Source organism: Liolophura sinensis, chromosome 6, assembly GCF_032854445.1.
Source record: "Liolophura sinensis isolate JHLJ2023 chromosome 6, CUHK_Ljap_v2, whole genome shotgun sequence".
Taxonomy (NCBI): domain Eukaryota; kingdom Metazoa; phylum Mollusca; class Polyplacophora; order Chitonida; family Chitonidae; genus Liolophura; species Liolophura sinensis.
This window is the reverse complement of record NC_088300.1, coordinates 35,131,129-35,150,184: the sequence shown is the minus strand read 5'-3', so window position 1 is coordinate 35,150,184 and position 19,056 is coordinate 35,131,129. Positions and strand designations below refer to the sequence as shown.

At 36.7% G+C, this 19,056-nt stretch overlaps 1 protein-coding gene across 1 annotated transcript in view; it reads right to left on the bottom strand.

Moving 5' to 3' along the window:
• Positions 1-16,149, bottom strand: part of LOC135468239 (DNA repair protein RAD51 homolog 2-like) — a 115,963-nt gene extending 99,814 nt beyond the window's left edge. Inside the window, exons 1-5 of the mRNA XM_064746381.1 lie at positions 16,019-16,149; positions 13,418-13,531; positions 12,348-12,458; positions 11,180-11,316; positions 10,510-10,626 (exon numbers count right to left, since the gene is read on the bottom strand). Coding sequence (XP_064602451.1) covers positions 10,510-10,626; positions 11,180-11,316; positions 12,348-12,458; positions 13,418-13,531; positions 16,019-16,102 — 563 coding nt within the window. The 5' untranslated portion in view covers positions 16,103-16,149. The remainder of the gene's footprint in view (positions 1-10,509; positions 10,627-11,179; positions 11,317-12,347; positions 12,459-13,417; positions 13,532-16,018) is intronic.
• Positions 16,150-19,056: the final 2,907 nt, after the last annotated feature.

Here is a 19,056-nt window from a genome sequence, read left to right as displayed (position 1 = left end):
AACAAGTCAAGGCATGCCACATACATAATAGTTTGTTGTTTTCCACTTTTGAGGAGGAAGCATATTTTGTCAGTTGTTGGTTGTCAGACTGATACACAAACATGCCCATACATTATACATGTCGTTTACACATTATGACCAAGACATATATATATATATAAGTGTCCAAAACTTCTGGCTCGAAAACTTGCAATCTGAACCACATCGAACAATGATTTAACAAGAGAGCAAGGCTGATATCATCATAACTTAATAAACTAGAATCTTGCTTTAACCACTTTTGGACATCTTCGGTAAGTCAGGTCTAATTTTCAGTTTTGACTTTAACTTGACCAGGTTGTCCATTAAAATGCCATCTTACAATCTACCAGGCTTGAATCAGATTCTTGTTCACAGTGCTTTGATGTACTCTTAAGTGTGAGTGTTTTTGTGTGTGAGAAACTGATGTGTTTATCCTGCTTCTCTAAAAACATAACAAATGGAATAGTCAACACTGTAAAGTACGGTCTTCAGTTATAGTGTATAGCTGACAAATCTCACCGGATGTACATCTATTTTCTGCTCGTCCCCAACTTTCCCACTGACAGTTCAGTTCTGAGCAGATTTCATGGACACTGATCTCAAAGGCTCACAGCCTTGTGATGAAACATCAAGTTCCCCAGCCCATCCGATGTCATGTCACAAGTCAAAATAAATAACAATCACTGCGTTCTGAACACATTTTTAATCTATGAAAATCATGAACTATAGCACATGTAAGTGCAGGTCATCTCCAAGACGATTTCCCTCAAGACCATCCCAGTCAAAACTGATGATAAAAATTTGGCCTTGAATACATTTTAGCAGCCGTCATATGAGTGAAATATTTTTCAGCATGATGTAAAACACCAATCAAATAAATAATAAATAAATAAACTGAACACATCTTCAACCGATCAAAATATATATTATGATGTATGTGTTTGAGAACATCTCGTTTGAGAGTCCACAGGTTATCCAATGTAATTTCAGAGTCAAAACCGAAAACAAGTTTTTATCTTTTTTTTACATATTTATGAAAATGCTGAAGCAACATGGCAAATGTAGATGCCCTTAACCTCCAAGTTGACCTTGGCGGCTGGTCCACCATGTATCAAACTGACCACCCTGACTCACTCAACCTGTCACCCTGACATTAGCCACCACAGACCTAGCCTTGTCCCCTGACACTACCAGACCAAATACACAGTTTATATCCTGCACACTCCTTCAGCTCAGCCCTCTTCCTACAAATCAGCAATAAATATTTGGGGAGTTATCAGCTGGAGATAAGTTTATCATCCCACATTTCTTGTGGAGGGCAATTTTACTCCGGAACTGCCAGACCATGTCAGGAAAAAGGACAAACAGTTAAAACAGTCTTGCCATTCAGAGTAGGCTATCCTGATAAATTGCCCCTGCCACAAACAAGGCTCTATCCCTTTAACTACTTGATCTATACACTGTTCTGGCCATGAAACTTCCTTCTAAAATGGCTTATGTCTTCAACCTCTTTGTAAATGCATTGAACTGCACTATTCACACTGAAAGCATGCATAGAACACTAAGTGGGGGTTTTATATCATAATAAATCATAAATAAGACAAAATTAACCATACCCATAAAGAACTCTCAAAACATTAAACATCTATACTATAAACTCTATATACATATCCATTAAAGTGGTACACTTCCAACAGGGTAAAACTCCACCTAGAGTAAATCACAACTCAATATAATAGTTTACTGCTAAAACACATCAGAGTACATTTAAAACTCGTCCGTAAATAAAATTGGGAGATAATAAATTTAATGGAAGGACCCTATTTCTTTTGGACTGAGCTCAGAATGATATTCCTGCAATTTATACCCTTGATAAACTATAAAATGTGTAAAAATCCAGCATGCTACATCCACATTCAAATAAATGTGTCATTAGAAATTTGAAATTCCGAAATCTTCACAAATATAATGTTTGATAGGAAGGAATTTATGTACCTTTATATTTGTGTTCTTGAAAGGAAACTATACTAGTTCGAATGGTTAACCTTTAAAATATAAATTTTTTCTTCTTCGTGAAAACTTAACAAATATGGTTTACAGTTCACTGAAATATAACAGAATTCAGTAGAAGAGAACACTATGAAGATGAAGAATAAAGCATGTAAAAAAATGAAAACTCTGTTTCTTATACCAGTGCCTCTAAACAATAAATTATATAGGTAAAAATTTTAATCTGATTCCCAACAGTCAAAACAAGGTAATGATCCATGTTTAAAAAAATCTTTTCTGCATTTTAGACACATGGTTTTCTAATGTCAGGATTATGATGACTATGGATGTCAGTTTTTTTGCTGGTTACAACTAAGCTGAAATAAACGAGTCCTGCAATGAATAGACTTAACAAATGTCCACAGGCTAAGAGATCTTCAAATGATAACAAACCATAAACAGGATGCAAGAAACACTGTAGTCCAATGCCTTTCCCATATTTCCTAACAGTAAGATTAAGTACTCTTGTTTACACACAAATATGGAAAGATTGAAAAAGCATGTTGAGTAACAGTTTAGCACATGTAAGGCACAAGCCTTCATCATGAATGACACCCCCCCCCCCCCCACCGATCTTGGACATTCTTAAATGAGACAGTCAGTCTACATGTATTGGATTTAAAACAAAAGTGACAGCTTAAGATTTGAGTTAATTTGAAGTCTGGCTCCTTTACCAGCTGCTAAGATGATCAAACCTGTAAAACATTTTATTGCTGGTGTAAGATTTATAAGTGGTGGGAGGGAGCTCTGTGGGAACCCCACTGCCCTCTCCATCCCAGGTTAGACTGAAGGGTAGGTCTGGGTGAGGATGGGGTAGGGGTTGGGAAAGGTACACCTGATAGATGCCTTACATGCTACTGAACACATGCACCAGAGGCTGACCACTGGGCAGTAATGATGATGTCCCACCCTCTGAAGTTTCTCAGTGAGGCAGAACTAGAATATCAATCATTATGTCCTGACTCCCAGTGACCAGAAACTCAACAACAAATATGCACTTGATTTGCGTTTAACTACAAACTTGTAAAAGGCATTCTTAATACAGGTGCTCCTATTTCTGCAAAATTATTTCCACCAAAGTTGAAGAAAGGCAAGATGAACTAATGCAGTTAATTTACACACCGTTTCCCAATGAACTTAGCTTTTCATGCAAAACAAGACTTCCACTTGTGGTTATTCATACTTCATGAATGACCAGGTCTTGCTCAAATGAAACTGACATGTAATGTAAAATGATTATTTAGTGATTTATTAATCTTATGGCTCTTTGATGTCTAGAATCTGTCGCCTACATGATGGTGGTCAATATTATAAGCGAAGGGTACCGAACTGACCTTTGGTACCTGTAGGTCACTGCTGAACTTTAGTATACATTGGTGGAAGACAAGTGGCATAGGAGTGTAGAAAGCACAGCAAACTTCCTCATGAATGTCTGTAAACAGAACAGTTGATAATAATTTCTGGCTTTACGGTTGTATCAATTTGCACAATCACCGCCACACCCTCCCCTTCCACCCCAACGCCGGCCGCCCTTTCGCCAAGCTTGGATCTTTCCCAATTTGTGTTTTAGCGAAATTAAACTAAATGAACATGTAATGTTCATTCTGACAAATGCTCTAACTCCTTGAAAGATACAATTACTAAGTACAGACTGCTGTGTGTGCACTTGTATTAACTTGTATACTGGGGCAACTGACTTCTGTGGAATCTATACTGAAAATTAGCAGCCTATAACATGTGTTTCCCATTGGCTCTGACAGACTGGATGGAGATACCACTGAATGTTCCAGCCAACCAGCCATGGATTAAATTCCTAATGGGCAAAAAACAGTTAAAGCAAACAGAGACAGGGCTTCATTTGACAATAATTAAATCTGTGAAAGAAATTGTTGGCTGTGTTTATTTGTTTAACCCACCCTCCTACAAGTCATGCATACAAACACCAAAACTGAAGGGGAAAAAAATTTGCAAATTTGTACACATGCTTGATAACTTTTTAGCACAGGTCAAGATAAAAGCAAATGAATTCCTGAGATAAATCCTAGAAAAATGAAGTGCAATATTTCTATAGTCACTGAATTTCAGGCTCGAATGAATAATATTTACTTATTTATTTGATTTGTGTTTTACACCATATTCAAAAATATTTCACTTACACGATGGCAGCCACCATTATGGTGAGAGGAAACTGAGCCGAGCCTGGAGGAAGCCCATGACCATCCAAAAGTTGCTGTCCTTCCAACGTACTACCGGACTAAAAGCATAAGCTGGACTTGAACTCACAGGGACCGCATTGGTGAGAGGCTTCTGGGCCAATATTTTATTTATTTGATTGGTGTTTTACGCCATACTCAAGAATATTTCACTTATACGACGGCGGCCAGCATTATGGTGGGAGAAAATCCACGACCATCTGCAGGTTGCTGGCACTTACGGCCAGAGAGGAAGCCAGCATAAGCTGGACTTGAACTCACAGCGGCCACATTAGTGAGAGGCTTCTGGGACATTATGCTGTGCTAGAGAGCTAACCAACTGAGCCTAATTAATAATATGCTTACAACTCTGTTGAGGAATAAATGATGAAGTCCCACCATCTCTCTAACATCCTGCAGGTTAAAACCATGCATGGTGATGTTTGTTATAACTTCAAACAATATTTACTGTTGCCTTCTACCCCAGCTAATCCCTCAACCTATGAAAGAGCAAACTTCACTCCAGTTTATGCACATTCTTCAATTGATTTTGGAGACAAAAAACATTGGTTGGATTGGTCAATTTCAGGGCTTCACAAAACATTTTGTCAGTCCACACAGAACAATGCCTTCAGAAAATGTTTGTATAAACACCTTGCACACCTGCAAAAAGTTTGATGAATTACAGCATTAAGACATTGACATGATATGGCTATAAATTAATACTGCTGAAGTGGTGTTAAGTTATAACCATTCATTTTAATGAGATAATTTTGTCTCGTTATTTTAATTTATGTATTTGTTTTAATTTCTTACCAAATAAATCCCTCTTTATCTGCCTGTATCCTTTTCATCTTTTAAGTAGCTAAGAAGATCAATCTGAATAGAATTGAAGTTCCCAAACTGTTTATTTATTTCAGTGGTAGTAGGTATAGTCCAATGGTGGTGGCCAGCATTTTGGCTGGAAGAATCCACACTAAACGTGGAGGAGGTCATTGTATCTCTCACCCTGCTGACACGACAAACATACTGACAGAACATGGGTACATATGCAATCCCAGCCAAGCGGACTCCCTTAAACTCTGACAAAATGAAAACCCTTCCCTCATCACTTACTGTAGTACACACCATTACTGACTGGATTTGAATTTAGCAAGTCATTTACATCATTTATTCATCACTATAAAGTTAAACTATGTTCCAAATTCCACTGCAAATCGTGTAATTTTATTCCTACACTTTAAAAAAAAATGTAGTTGATATTTTTTTGAAAATATCGAACATTAAAAAAGAATCATTATAATCATCTAAACAAACCAATAATGAGCAGACGTTTGGCAAGTGACATGCACATGGAACTTGATTGGGGTGCATTTCCAAAATCTGCAAATCTCAGTCAATTTCAAAACATCTCACTGATTAAATGACGATTAAACTTACCTGAATATTGTTTCCTTCATTAGACATGTCACAGTTATTAAGTGTTCATCTAATTAAAGACTACTATACTTCACCTAAGGTTTAGCATTTTTCAAATGACAGGTTTTGCTGGATTCTGACTAATTTATCCACCTGATAGGGCTAACAGTTGTTTTTACAAAGTTTGATTAATTTCTTTAAGAAAAGCTTCAGTGTTGTCAATCAAAGGTGTAATTTAAGGCCATAATGTGCTTCTAAATGTGCACTTTTACATACAAATAATTAGGTGAAGTCGTTTTGCTGGAGTTCTGGACCTTAATGGATGTTGGCATATTTACAGAAATATCTCAAATTTTTTTCTTTTAATTCCGTGTTTAAACATCAGATATGCTATCTACATTATCCTATTCGTATAGCTATGTTCTTTACATTGAGAAAATTGGAGGTGGACAAACAGAAAGCTGAGGTTTAGAAGGGAGCAGACAACTGTGTAAACCAGGGGAGAATAGTCCCCAAATAAATACAGCACTCCAGATTGAATAGTAGGGAAACCTAAGGGTGGGAGGAGGGGGTGATTGTGAGGGGGAGATAGATCAACCCAGGGCTTCAGCACCATTCAAATACCTGACATCTCAGATCTTACTGTGCACTTGTGAGGGAGTAGGAAATTCGATTTACTCACAGACCACTGAGCAAATATACAATTTACAAATAGTCGCCCAGCTGGTCCTCAGATTGGGGCCACATTGCTCCAGGGCCCTGGCTGAGGGGGTGAGATGGGTGGGGGTCAGCCTGACATGCCCTGCTATAGTCCCCCCTCCCCCTTCCCATCAGGGCAGAGCTAGAAAACAGGCCCTCACACATGCCATGAGCACCTGGGGCAGCTACTTAATTCTATCTAGATAAAATGCTCATCTAGATAAATGCCTAGAGGAAAGGGAGAGGAATCAAAATGTGGATGGTTCCACTGAAAACATTGAACAAAATCTCAGAAAAATAGTTTAACACTCAAAAAAATTATCAAACCTAAGCAGTAAAGAATCTACACTAAAATTATTGTAACGTATCGTAATACAAAAAGTTGAAAAATGTATGCATGTTGGATGAAACTTGATTACCCCCCCCCCACCACCACCACCTGAAAATTATTTAACAGTATTAAAATTTCTTTCAAACAGCATATCACAAACCGTTAAAGTTTTATTTATTTTTTCTGTTATAACGATATCATAATCAATAAAGTTTGTACAGTAAGCAAAGACTTACCTGGTATACTTTTTCTTTGCCTACACCAGCTATTACATGTCATTATTACTGGGATGCATTCAGACCACAAAACTATCCAAAACCACTAACAAAGCAAGTCTACCGTTGTCTCATAATGCACTTGTGAGTTATATCATGAGATATTCGTTATTAAATATGCAAAATACTTATAATTATATTTACAAATTAAAATGTTACTTAATTATGTTTGGGGTACGGATTTGGGCGCCCATGTGGTTTAAACCTGTTAGCGGTATCAAAATACACATAGCCCTGGATACTTCCCTGGTAATGTCAATAATATATAAATTATTAACTTATAAACACATGGAAAATATAATGCTAGAAGAGGACATAAATGTACAAGCCAGATGAAGGCATAATTGTGTCAAGTGTTAGACCTGGAATGTGCACTGAATGTCATATATTCACATCCCAGTATATCCATACACAGAACTGAAGTACCCATCTATTAATTAATTTCACACCCCTGCACAAGTCACACGGTATAATAAATATACACTGTACATGTATATATATATAATATCCACAAAGATACATAGTGGAATGTTAAGGCCAAAACCCTGAAATACAATTAGAGGCATGGTGAAAGGGCTAGAGAGAGAGCCAAACGCAATCTTTTTTTTTGTTATTCTTTATTTTTTGGAAAGGGGGGTTGCACTGAGAGATTCCCTATTACAATGTTATTACACGACAAATTGCAATTCTCAGTGGGTGTCACTGTGTAAGTGTGAACATTAATTGGTTGAAAACAGTTCATAAGAACAGGTCTGGCGGCCAAAACATCCAAGATTGATGATACTACCCTATTTCTTCTAATTTTCTGGCAGATATATGTAGTGCTGAAAGTAATAATGACATTCCTTAGTTGTTTGGGAAAGTAAAGATATGAATATGTTGGCCACTAGATGTACTAACCATGTGAAAAAAGAAACTTAATATTCCTGCTACAATTACATGTATCTTGGTTAAAAAGAGCAGACCAGGTATCCCCAAAATTAAAAGAATTAGGGGAGATTACATGGAGTGATAAAAATCAATCCAAACGGTTCTCTCACTGAACCAAAGCCAAAGTGTAACTATAGAGTTGATCGGCTGAATACTGCTAATGTCTTGTTCACGAAAACAGGTGACAGGATGGACACATGGCGACTACCATGACCTTGAACACTGAGATTTGTCAGGTATCTCGTGAAGATGGGTGGTTTACACGGGGCAATATGGATTCCTCTACCCAACAAACACGACTTCGTAACACAAAACTTTAAAGTGAAAAATTTCCAAATCAACCAATCAACACCAATCAATCAATCAACCATTAAAGCCTATATCAAGGGAAGTAACCAGTATGTCAAGCACATATAACACACACAAGACCTAATTTCCAGACCATTTACTGTGTCAAAAAAGACATATTTCATATGATTTAGGCATACAGAAACTATTCCATTTTCTGAGGGACTTGAAGTACATATACATGTTGACACGGCAATCCTTAAAACATAAAACATAACTTAGGGTAATGAAATTTGAGCTTCTGAGTACAGTTAAACACATCATTTCCAATTTTTCTGACGCAATATGGTGTAGGGGAGACCACTCTGGATCTAATTTGACGGCTGAGAAAAGTAAGGGAGATAACTCTCTGAATATAAACGCTTGAAAGGAGGTAATTTTATTCGCGAGATTACGTCTGGCTCTGTCCCAATATATTTTGAAATAACTTGGCTCTGGCCCTAGGATCACGAAGCGATCTTAGACTTATGTCAAAATTCCAAAATCTCGTTAAAATAGATATTTCCTTAGTAAAAAGGTCAAAACATTGCAGGATAATGAAAATTCTCGGTAAGTTATTGTAAAATAAACTTCACTCAAACTAACAGAAAGGAACATACCAAATTTAATGACGGCAATACTGATTTTAAGTCTAAGATCCCTTCGTATTCCGGAGCCTGGGCTACAAAATTCATTTAACAATGAAATATATTCAGTTGCTTACAGAGATCACGAAAAAGAAATGTGACATCACATTACTTTTGTCAGTGTAAAATTCACTGTTTGCTTTAAAAAATTCCCAGGAGAAGTTACGTGACGTTGTTTTCACTTCCTTGATGTCAGACTGGTTTGAAACCCTATTTCAGCACCTATTTTCAGAATCTGTTCTACCCCAAGAAAATAAAATCCAGAAGTAACAATATTCATTTGTTTATTTATTTTTTCTTTGTGATCAGTTTTTTCACACTATATGATAGTGGTCAGTAGGAAACAGGAATGTTGAGAGTAGGAAACAGGAATGTTGAGGGTAAAGCACCAAACTCTGGCTCATGGCTGGAGTTGCTGACCTAAACCGTTGGGTCATGTATCCACCCCCTAACTAACCATAATACTATTATATATTTTAAACAAAAGAAAATCATGAAGCCACTTATTTTATTGCCTTTGTCACATGGAAATACTGAAGAAAAAGAAATGATGGGTACAAATATTAATTTGTGATAGTCATGCAACTAGTGTTTCATTCCTTTTCAAATTTATTCACATTCAGAAGGCCATCTAACTCTATAAATTTAATCTTAAACATCCTAAACATGAATAACTTAAGAAGTCTAGTCATTACAGTTTGAATGTACAAAATACACAATAATGTCACTACATGGGTGTAGTGACTGTAAAGTGTACTGCGATTTCAAAGTGTACTGCACATTTCAAAGTGTACTGCGCATTTCAATGTGTACAGCACATTTCAAAGTGTACTGCACATTTCAAAGTGTACTACACATTTCAAAGTGTACTGCGCATTTCAAAGTGTACTGCACATTTCAAAGTGTACTGCACATTTCAAACAAGCTTAGTAATCCACCCCAGCTTTCATCTTTTCAAGGATACAGGTGGTGTCAGCTACTCAATTTACAGGTGCAAACATATTCTTATTTCTATATAGGAATCAATGTATTATTTAAAAGGGTAACGCCATGATATGGACGAATTATTGCTGATGTGGCGTTATGCCATGATCATCAATTCATTCCAATGGATGTGAACAAAAGATCCCTTTCAGTCATAGTTATGCTGTGAATTATGTAATATTGATCAAGGAAACTAATTACGTTTCACACTTTCCAAGTTGATAACTGTTACACAAAGGAATGAAGAAAATCACAGAATGTGCTTATTTATTTCTGGTATCAACAACTACTGACAACTTACTACCCAAACGCTCATGTTAATATCACAGTTATAATTCAATTGTGAAACTTAAGGGAGGTAACTGAGAAGGCACTTTACTTAAGGATAATATACTCCTTCAAATGTTGCTGCTGACATCTCAGCTACTACGACAAACAGCAGTGAGAATAACACTGCAATAGCACTAATGGATGTAACACTAAGACTTACACTGTACCTGAAGCACACTACCTGATAGGTATGCACTCTTCCTGTTAACAATAATAGCCAAAACACAATGATCACTAACCTGGACCACCTAGGAACCATGTACACACTGTCCGTTACCAGTAAGGACATAATACCGGCCACTCACCTAGACAGGAGCTCTGAGGAGGTCTGTACCTGAGAGACATATACACTTTCCGTCAACTCCACCAGTCTGGGCTCTGTGAAATAACTCCTATGCCTGCTTTCTGCTATTTCTACTAACCTAAAAAAAAGAGTGAAGACAAACTTGAAATCTCCTTTACTGATTTATAATTCCACCAAAGAAAAGGGCCATCTGTACACTCAACAAATCTTAAAAAGAGTTCACATAACATACATGTAAAAAGGCACTGGACATTTTTGTATTTATGCAAACAACAGTAAATCTTAAACTGTTCTGCTTTGTACCCATGTCAGTTTATTAGAACAGTGAAAAATGGTAGCCCTTGCTGGCTGAGGAATTCAGAAAGCTTCTCTCTGATCCAATTAGACATTCACCACTGAGGCATCCAGTTCAAATGCAGCTGCTAAATTTTCAGTTGACTACCCTCATTCCTCAACCTTTTCGAATGTGAAAGAGCAACTTTCAGTACAATTTATGCACATTTTCAATTTAATCTTGGAGACAAAAACTACATTGTTTGGATTAACCACATTTAGGGCTTAACAAAAAGTATAATTTTATCAGTCAACACAGTCCCCACACTCCTATACATAATTTTCTCTTTTATGTCAATACTTTCATCAATACCAAACTCTCACAGTATATGATTTACCTTTCTGCTGAAAATGTTGATTCTGTGTCCAGGTAGAGCACACAACCCCCTAGGCCCCCCATCTGGGTGGGTAATGTGGCCAAAGTGGAGAGGAGCAGACAGAACTGGGTCTTCCCACAGCCTGAGGGACCGGCTATCTGAATGAACATCACAATTTGTGATGTATAGTTAAACTTAAAACTGCCAATATTACAGCTATCTTATCATCACAATGCATCAACGGTGGAAAGTACAAAAAGCCAAATTTATACTATTCACTGGTACTTCCCAAATCAGGTCTAAAAATAGTTTTAGAAAGGCTTTCCAAGACTTAATAGCCTATTTTTTTTCAAAACTTTCAAAGACTATTCTGGAGATTTATGGATACTATTTTTGATGCTTACATGTATATATACATGTTTATATATATTTTCTAAATGGACTGATATATATATCAGTCCATTTAGAAAATATTCTATTTCGATATTTCACTTTAAAACATTTTAGTACCTTCAAGAGCATCACAAAATACACTGTCTTTCAAGGACTTTCACGGCTTTGAAAAATCGAAACATTTTCAAGCATTTCAAGAACCAAAAAGGAAATCTGACTGAATCTATTTTAAAAAACTATAACATAAGTTGTACCGACATGTTAATTCACTCCCATATTAAAAATCAATATTTCTGAAGTTACTAACCTTTGATACATTTTAAAAGAACACATAACAAGAGGTGTTGGATAGTGTCTACCTAATTGTTCTAATTTTGGGACAGATAATAGTAGTGTTGAAAGCACAATATTACCTTTCTGTCCCAGCTTTTTGGAAAAGTAACCACGTGAGAAAAACAGAAACTAAATACTCCTGCTAGAGTTACACATATATTGGCTAAAAAGAGCAGACCAGGTGTCCCAATAATCAGAAGAAAAAGGGTACATGTACATGTGTGCGTTCATATATCTCTGTTTGGAATTATGCCTATCTGAAATTTGACTTCAATTTAGTGATTGCAAGATGGTTAAGGATTGGAAGTCTTTCAAGCTTCTTTCAAGCTTTACAGAAAATATCTGTACAGAAACAATATGCTCAGTCCAATGAACGTGGGGAAATTGGAAAATTAAAATATGTTGTTACATTCTGAAAATACACCATATTATTAATATCGTCATCGTAGAAATAGCTGATTACCTCAGTAATAGAGCCCAGTGGGATGCCCCCATGCAGTACCTTATCCAGCCCTGGTAATGAGGTTTTGAAAAACCCTGAGTGGTCTTTATGATCCTTCCACATCTGGAGAGCCTAAATGAAAAAGTGAAAGCATTTAAAGTACCAAATCACTTTGAGAACTTGGGGTCATCTTGAACCTCAAATCTGAACGCACCTTTGTAAGGAGAGCATTCAGGGAAAACAATACACTAATATCTAATGGATTCCCAGCAAAGAATGTTTAAACAGTTAGTGATAAAATTAAATGCAGAGGTTTGATTTTCAATCATTTTAAAAACACATAGTCTTCTGTAATAACATGCACATAGCACAACAACATCAACACAAATATCTTTATTCCCTGTTAGAGCAAGTTAAAAGTACACAAAATATAATGATACTGACTTCCAGGAAAAGCTGTCAGGAACACAATTTTCTGTGGTCTTTTATTGCTGATCAGAAAGTGGGAAGGGTTCAATCCAAAATGTTGAAGATTATGGTAGACTTCACAAACCACAACGTGACATGAATCATTTCAGTCCAGAAAAATGTCTCTAAATGATTCTTAACTAAGATCTTGGAAACTATAACAGTTTCAGCAGAAACATGTATGTTTTATAAAAAAATTGAACTATTTCTAAATCAACATTTTACATGCTTTAACACCAAAAATTTGCGACAATCAGTAATTCCAAGTTTGACGTGTCGTTTAATATTGTATCCTACTTTAAGAAGAAAGTCATCTTATGTTGAATTTTTCATACCACAATAAAATATCATAATACCAAACGTTTGACGTGATTTAATAAAATGTAAGTCTTAGATAATCACTGATTTAATTGGAATTGTGCGTGTGCTGCTTGGATTAATTGAATAAACTTCCCAATGAAATACCTTTCCTCTAAGCAGTTCTGTATGTGTTACCAACCAATCAGCATATGACATGCACACCATCCAAGTGTTCTCCTAAAACATGTTCATGTGTATTATTATTATTATTATTATTATTACTAACTCTAGGGATTCATTTCAACTGGCATTTCATAACCTACATTTGTTGGAACTGGAGCGACTTCATGGCATGCTCTGCGTATAGTCTCCTTGACAGTTTGATTACCCAGGCCAACATGATGTAACAACTCCAACTGACTTCTGGACAACAAGTCCTGAAATGAAAGTAAATCTTCAGTCAACTGTATTGTACAAGTGTGTACTATGGGACATATACTGTACATTGAGATACATGTGCACCGCCCTACTCTCCAAGAGTCCAAACACTAACAGTTCAAAGTTTACTATCCTGTACATTGTAGTCAGAAATGGGTAAACAGTGTAGTGTTTCAGTATAATATCGGTAGATATCCATTCGGTTTATTTCAAAATCTGTCCAAATCCAAGGAGTTGTGTTTGTAAGCACGTCTTCTTCTGAAGTGAAGATCATGTCTTGACAGGGGATATCGATGCAACTTAACCCTAAGATCACATGCACATCTTTACATTCAACATGACGTTCACCAAGATTCACCAAAATCTGACAAAACTATGGGAGGCAGGGATGGTGAGGAGGGCTCTTCTAGAAAATTACATGGGTAGAAATTTGAAAAAATCTAACGATTTCTTTGTAAAACATGTATTATTAATTTTGTGCTTAAAATTTAAGATGTCACTGACAGCAAAGTACTCTGAAAAAAAACTGAACTATATCTGAGCTTCTAAAAAATCAGTCAACGGAGGCATGATATTGCTAAATACATGGACGCAGATCTATATTTATCCCAGTTCATGAATTTGCAGGACTAGCTTCTCGCCTAGATGTCAGCTATATACATTTTATATTATGCATATAAAATGGCTGAAAATGCATTTCGAAGCATTCCAATTTATTTATTGATTCCAATTGCTAAGATGACAATTTGCAGATGGTAGTGGGGTTCAGCCGACTGTCTCCAACCAGAGTGGAATGTACTCTTTAGGATGGCCTAAAACACCAACATATAAATACATAATCATAAAATATATAAATGCATAATTATAAGGATGCAGGACCTGTAGATTCAATTTTGGCCATGGGCAGAAAATGTGTGCATTTCTCGCACTATGTTTTTTTTTTGTCCTTGGTGACAAGCATTTATTGATGGAGTAAAACTCTACTTGTCAACGATCGATATGTGCAGTTTACTTCTTTTCCAAGGTGTTACTGACAAAAGTGAATGATGTGAAGTTAAATGATGAAACAAAAATTCATTTCAGATCATGGTTTATTGTCAGTATAAAAAAAAAGTTATGTGACACTTCTCCAAGTAGACTAAAGGAATAAATTGTGATTTTAGCCAACTCTGAATTCAAACATTACTGCCCAGATTTCGCTACTGGTCCTACAACAATTATAACTTATTTAAACAGTGTATTACCTGAAGGGCTTCTGAGAAATATAACAATGATTTTAAATCCACAAAATGAATATATAATATACTGCCCTGTAGCCGGCTGCACTTGTAGGGCTCCGGCGGTGATGACATAGCTTGCCAAACTATTATAAAGGATTTATAATTATAATAATCAATTTGAACCCATAGAGGACGATGTTCAGACATCTCTCAGCAGTTTTCAGACGATGAATTTGATCTTTGTCCAGGTATTTCCAACTGACTGGTAAGTTATAGCCTTATCCGGTGTTAGGCTTCGTGTGTTTATCACAAAATTTCATATTTATCCACTAATCTTTTCCTCTGTCTGCTTCACAATAAACATCATTCTATTCCCCGGGGTATTCTAAATTAATACCGATGACAAATGTCTGTTATTGTCGGCATTCTGATTAGCCTATGCCTACATAGTCGTGTACAATATAAATACATTTACAATAAACCTTCAGGTGTTAGTCGACTGTGGCGCCCATAGTAGCCAAATCTTTTGTGTTCAGCTGTATTTCTCTCTTAGCTTTCATTGGTAATATGCCTAAGCAGACCTACATACGACTGTTTTTGGTGGGTACAAAATCTTTCGTCTTGTACTGTAAATCCATGCCTTAAATTGTCTGGAAACTTAAAAAAATAACTCCAGGATTCTGCTTTTATGACGATATGCATGCCTCAGGCCTCATTATCTTGTAATTTTAAGTGCCTTGTTTTAGTTTACTCAGATTAACGTGCTCTTTTCCAATATTTTTTAAACTCAATTTACCAATATATAGAGGGGTAGTAAATTATGCATACATAATACATCTGGACACTAATCCGTAAAAATATTAAGATTTGAATGGCTGCCATCAAAGACCAATGGAATGAACTGTTTCCCATTTAGTGTCCAACCAATGAAACAACTTCTTCCTTTTAATAAACTAAGGCACGTTATATTGTATTTGGAATGGCTCAGGCTTTGCTTACAAAGTTGGACGTTTCACTGTTCAATATTTCTTTTCCATGTAGAACTTTTAGAATTACAGTTCTATATTGTATGTAGTGCTCTGTCTAACAGGGAAGGTATAAAAACCGAGCTAAAGAGCTTGAAAATGGAGACCACAGTACCACCCCACCTGGTTACCTCCCCTATTTCAACAACATTAGGCCGAAATGCCTGCTTGGAAACCGAAAACTAATCTCATTAAGAAATGTTTCACACCCAAGCAACAGTTCGGACAACTTTCATCTCACCTTACATGTTAAAATATTCGCTTTGTTCAAATACTGCAGGATTTCATCCTTAAACCCAAGGCGTCTGAGTTTTGTCAAAGACATATAAAGTTAGAAACTTTTCACTTCGTCTTTTCTCCCTCTTATCCCGCGCACTTCGGTACCTACCAGAGCATAACTAGGGACGGCATCAAGGGGAGTTGCGTTTCACATTGAGACTGGCGATCGCTTACACCAATCACAAATGCGTTGACTTCATGCATTAAATTTTGTGGCCACTGAATAAGTAATTTTGTTACGTATGCAACTTATACTACCTTTTTTGGGGGCTAAAAGTTATATCAGCGGTAAACCAACCTACGAAACCTCATTTAATGAGTCGAACTTCTAGGCGCCCTAAACCTAAATCATACCCAACAAGGTCAGTTGGGATTTTAGCTGCGGAATGCAGGGGGTAACTCTTATCGAGCAACGCAGTCGCGACAGTTACGTAGAGAAACAGCCCCAAATCTCGAACTGACGGTAGACGTAAGGAACATTTACCGCTCTTCTCTGACATAAATCTATTTCAAGCGCATTTTCCTAAAAATGAACTAACCTCTTCATAGGTCCGCTTAACCAACGTTCTTGTCAATAACACAAACAGACAAAAAATGACAGTTTAGCTGTGCTGTCATTATCGGAACATGATCGATTCAGATTTGCCACAAATGATATGCAGGTCAAAATAAAGCCACTGAATGTATCTTTGTATTATCCAATGAAAACACACAACGCGGGAAACCAAACAACTCTGACCATACACCCGTTTGTCGTGTGTGTAAAGCAAACATTTTCGTTGTGTTTTCAACTACCTTTGGCATGATGCCTGTACAAAACAATTATTGCTGTGTCACTTTTAATTTACTTTTCAATTACTGATTCGAGATCCAACAGACGTGGAGTTTTCTGACTGGTTCGATAACCTAAACATGCCAAAAAACATACTAACATGGCACAGCTTAAGAACATGCTATTTTCTGTCATCGCATCTTATCTGAGTCCAGCTTATGCTGGCTTCCTGTACGGCCGTACGTGGGAAGGTGAACCAGCAACTTGCGGGTGGTCGTGGGTTTCCCCCAGGCTCTGCCCGGTTTCCCCCCACCATAATGGTGGCCGCCATCGTAGGCCTATAAGTGAAATATTCTTGAGTACGGCGTAAAACACCAATCAAGTAAATAAATCTTATATATCTACTACTAAGTAGGCCCCTATATATGTAGTTCAATATATAAACGTGTTATGTGTTATTTGACTCCACATGCTAAGGGGTATATGTATAAGATACGTGTAAGGGGAAAACATAGTCATACTTTGTGATATAAATTAAACGTAAGGTTATGATACTCCACGCGTGTTCATTCAAAATATGTCGATGCATAATATATATATACATGTTTATACAGTACGGCATACGTCTAAGAAAAAAATAAATTGGTTTAGCAGTCGACAATCTGTGATACATGCGTATTATGTATGCGTGTTGTTCGAATCCAAGTGTTGAGGGACAGGGTAGCAACAGGTGGAGTAAGGTTGTAATTAGTGTGTCATCGACATACATGTATATATAGAGTATGGTAAGAGAAAAGAAGAGTGATGTAAAAATTTCTTCTTTATTAAATACATATAAATGTGTCTATGATTTTATTTTCCATAAAAGCTGAGAAATGACAAAGAAATCTACACGCTGACTCTGTCAATTAGGGGAGCGGAACACGTGGGTTGAGAACACGACGATGTACGACAGCATATGTAAAATTTATATTAAGAGACAATATATGGGTATCACATTTATTCATTTACTTGCCGTACCCAGTGGTTAACAGGAAAAAGTGATTTTTGCAGTTATGGTCTGGATATGTACAGTTAAATGCTGTCATGTGAAACCTGAATCTACGTGTCAGGGTTTGGGTGAGAACAATATGTGCATTAAGGATACTTTGAGTTTTAAATATCAAGTATATAAATCAACAGATAAGATGTCATTAAAGATGTACAGCATAGAGAGTAAAACCAAAAAATAAGACGTGTGTTATAATGTTGTATATTGCAATGTGTAAAAGAAAAGAAGTGTCGTTTAAAAACAAGATCGGGGATGTACATGCTATAGCTATATAAAATCTGAATCCACGTGTTGAGATTTGGGTAAGCGCAACACGGGGATTAAGAACTCTCCGATTTTTTTACATATAAAGTTATACACTGATAAATCAGACGTGTTATGATGCCGCATAGGCCTATCGCATATCGTACTGTGATACATGAATTCTGAACCCAGGTGTTGGTGTTTGGATAAGCGCAACAGGTGGATTAAGGACACCTTTTTGACATATGAAAAATATCCACCGAGAGATAGGCCCTAAGACTTGTTTTTAATATCGCGTTTATATCGCAATGGGTAAGAAGACAACGCGGAGTTTAAAGTCATAATCTGTGATACAAAAGCTGCATTTGAAATCCTTAAGTTACATACTAAAGTTATGCACTGTTACATGGCATCTGCATTCGAGTGTTGAGGACAAAGCATGTGCATATGATATCTGATATGCAGAGAGAAATGATAATCATAAACTGTGGTATACAATCGAACATTATGTGAAATCGGAATCTTCGATAGCGGTTCTATAGGGTAAAGGACACGGCGATGTCTGACATATACGGTATTGTCACGGGAGCTGCTTGACAGTCCTGGGTTTACATCTGGGGACAATGGAGTAACAATATGGAAACTGCAGTAGTACAGAGACGAATGTTTATTGCATGCATACGGGAGTGCAATACTCGACCTGTAGGCTACATACAACAATTCACCAGAGACGTCAGGCGATACCTGCGAGTATAAACACACACGTGTAAAGTATGTATATATATTAATAGGTGACACACGGCTCTCACACTTTCGCTTATTTGGTCTTTAACGAGCTTCACAGTCATAATCCTTGCTATGTCCGGCTGTTCTGATATCTTAATCCACGTGGATTGACAACACATCGAGCCATGTGTGATTATGGTATGAGAAA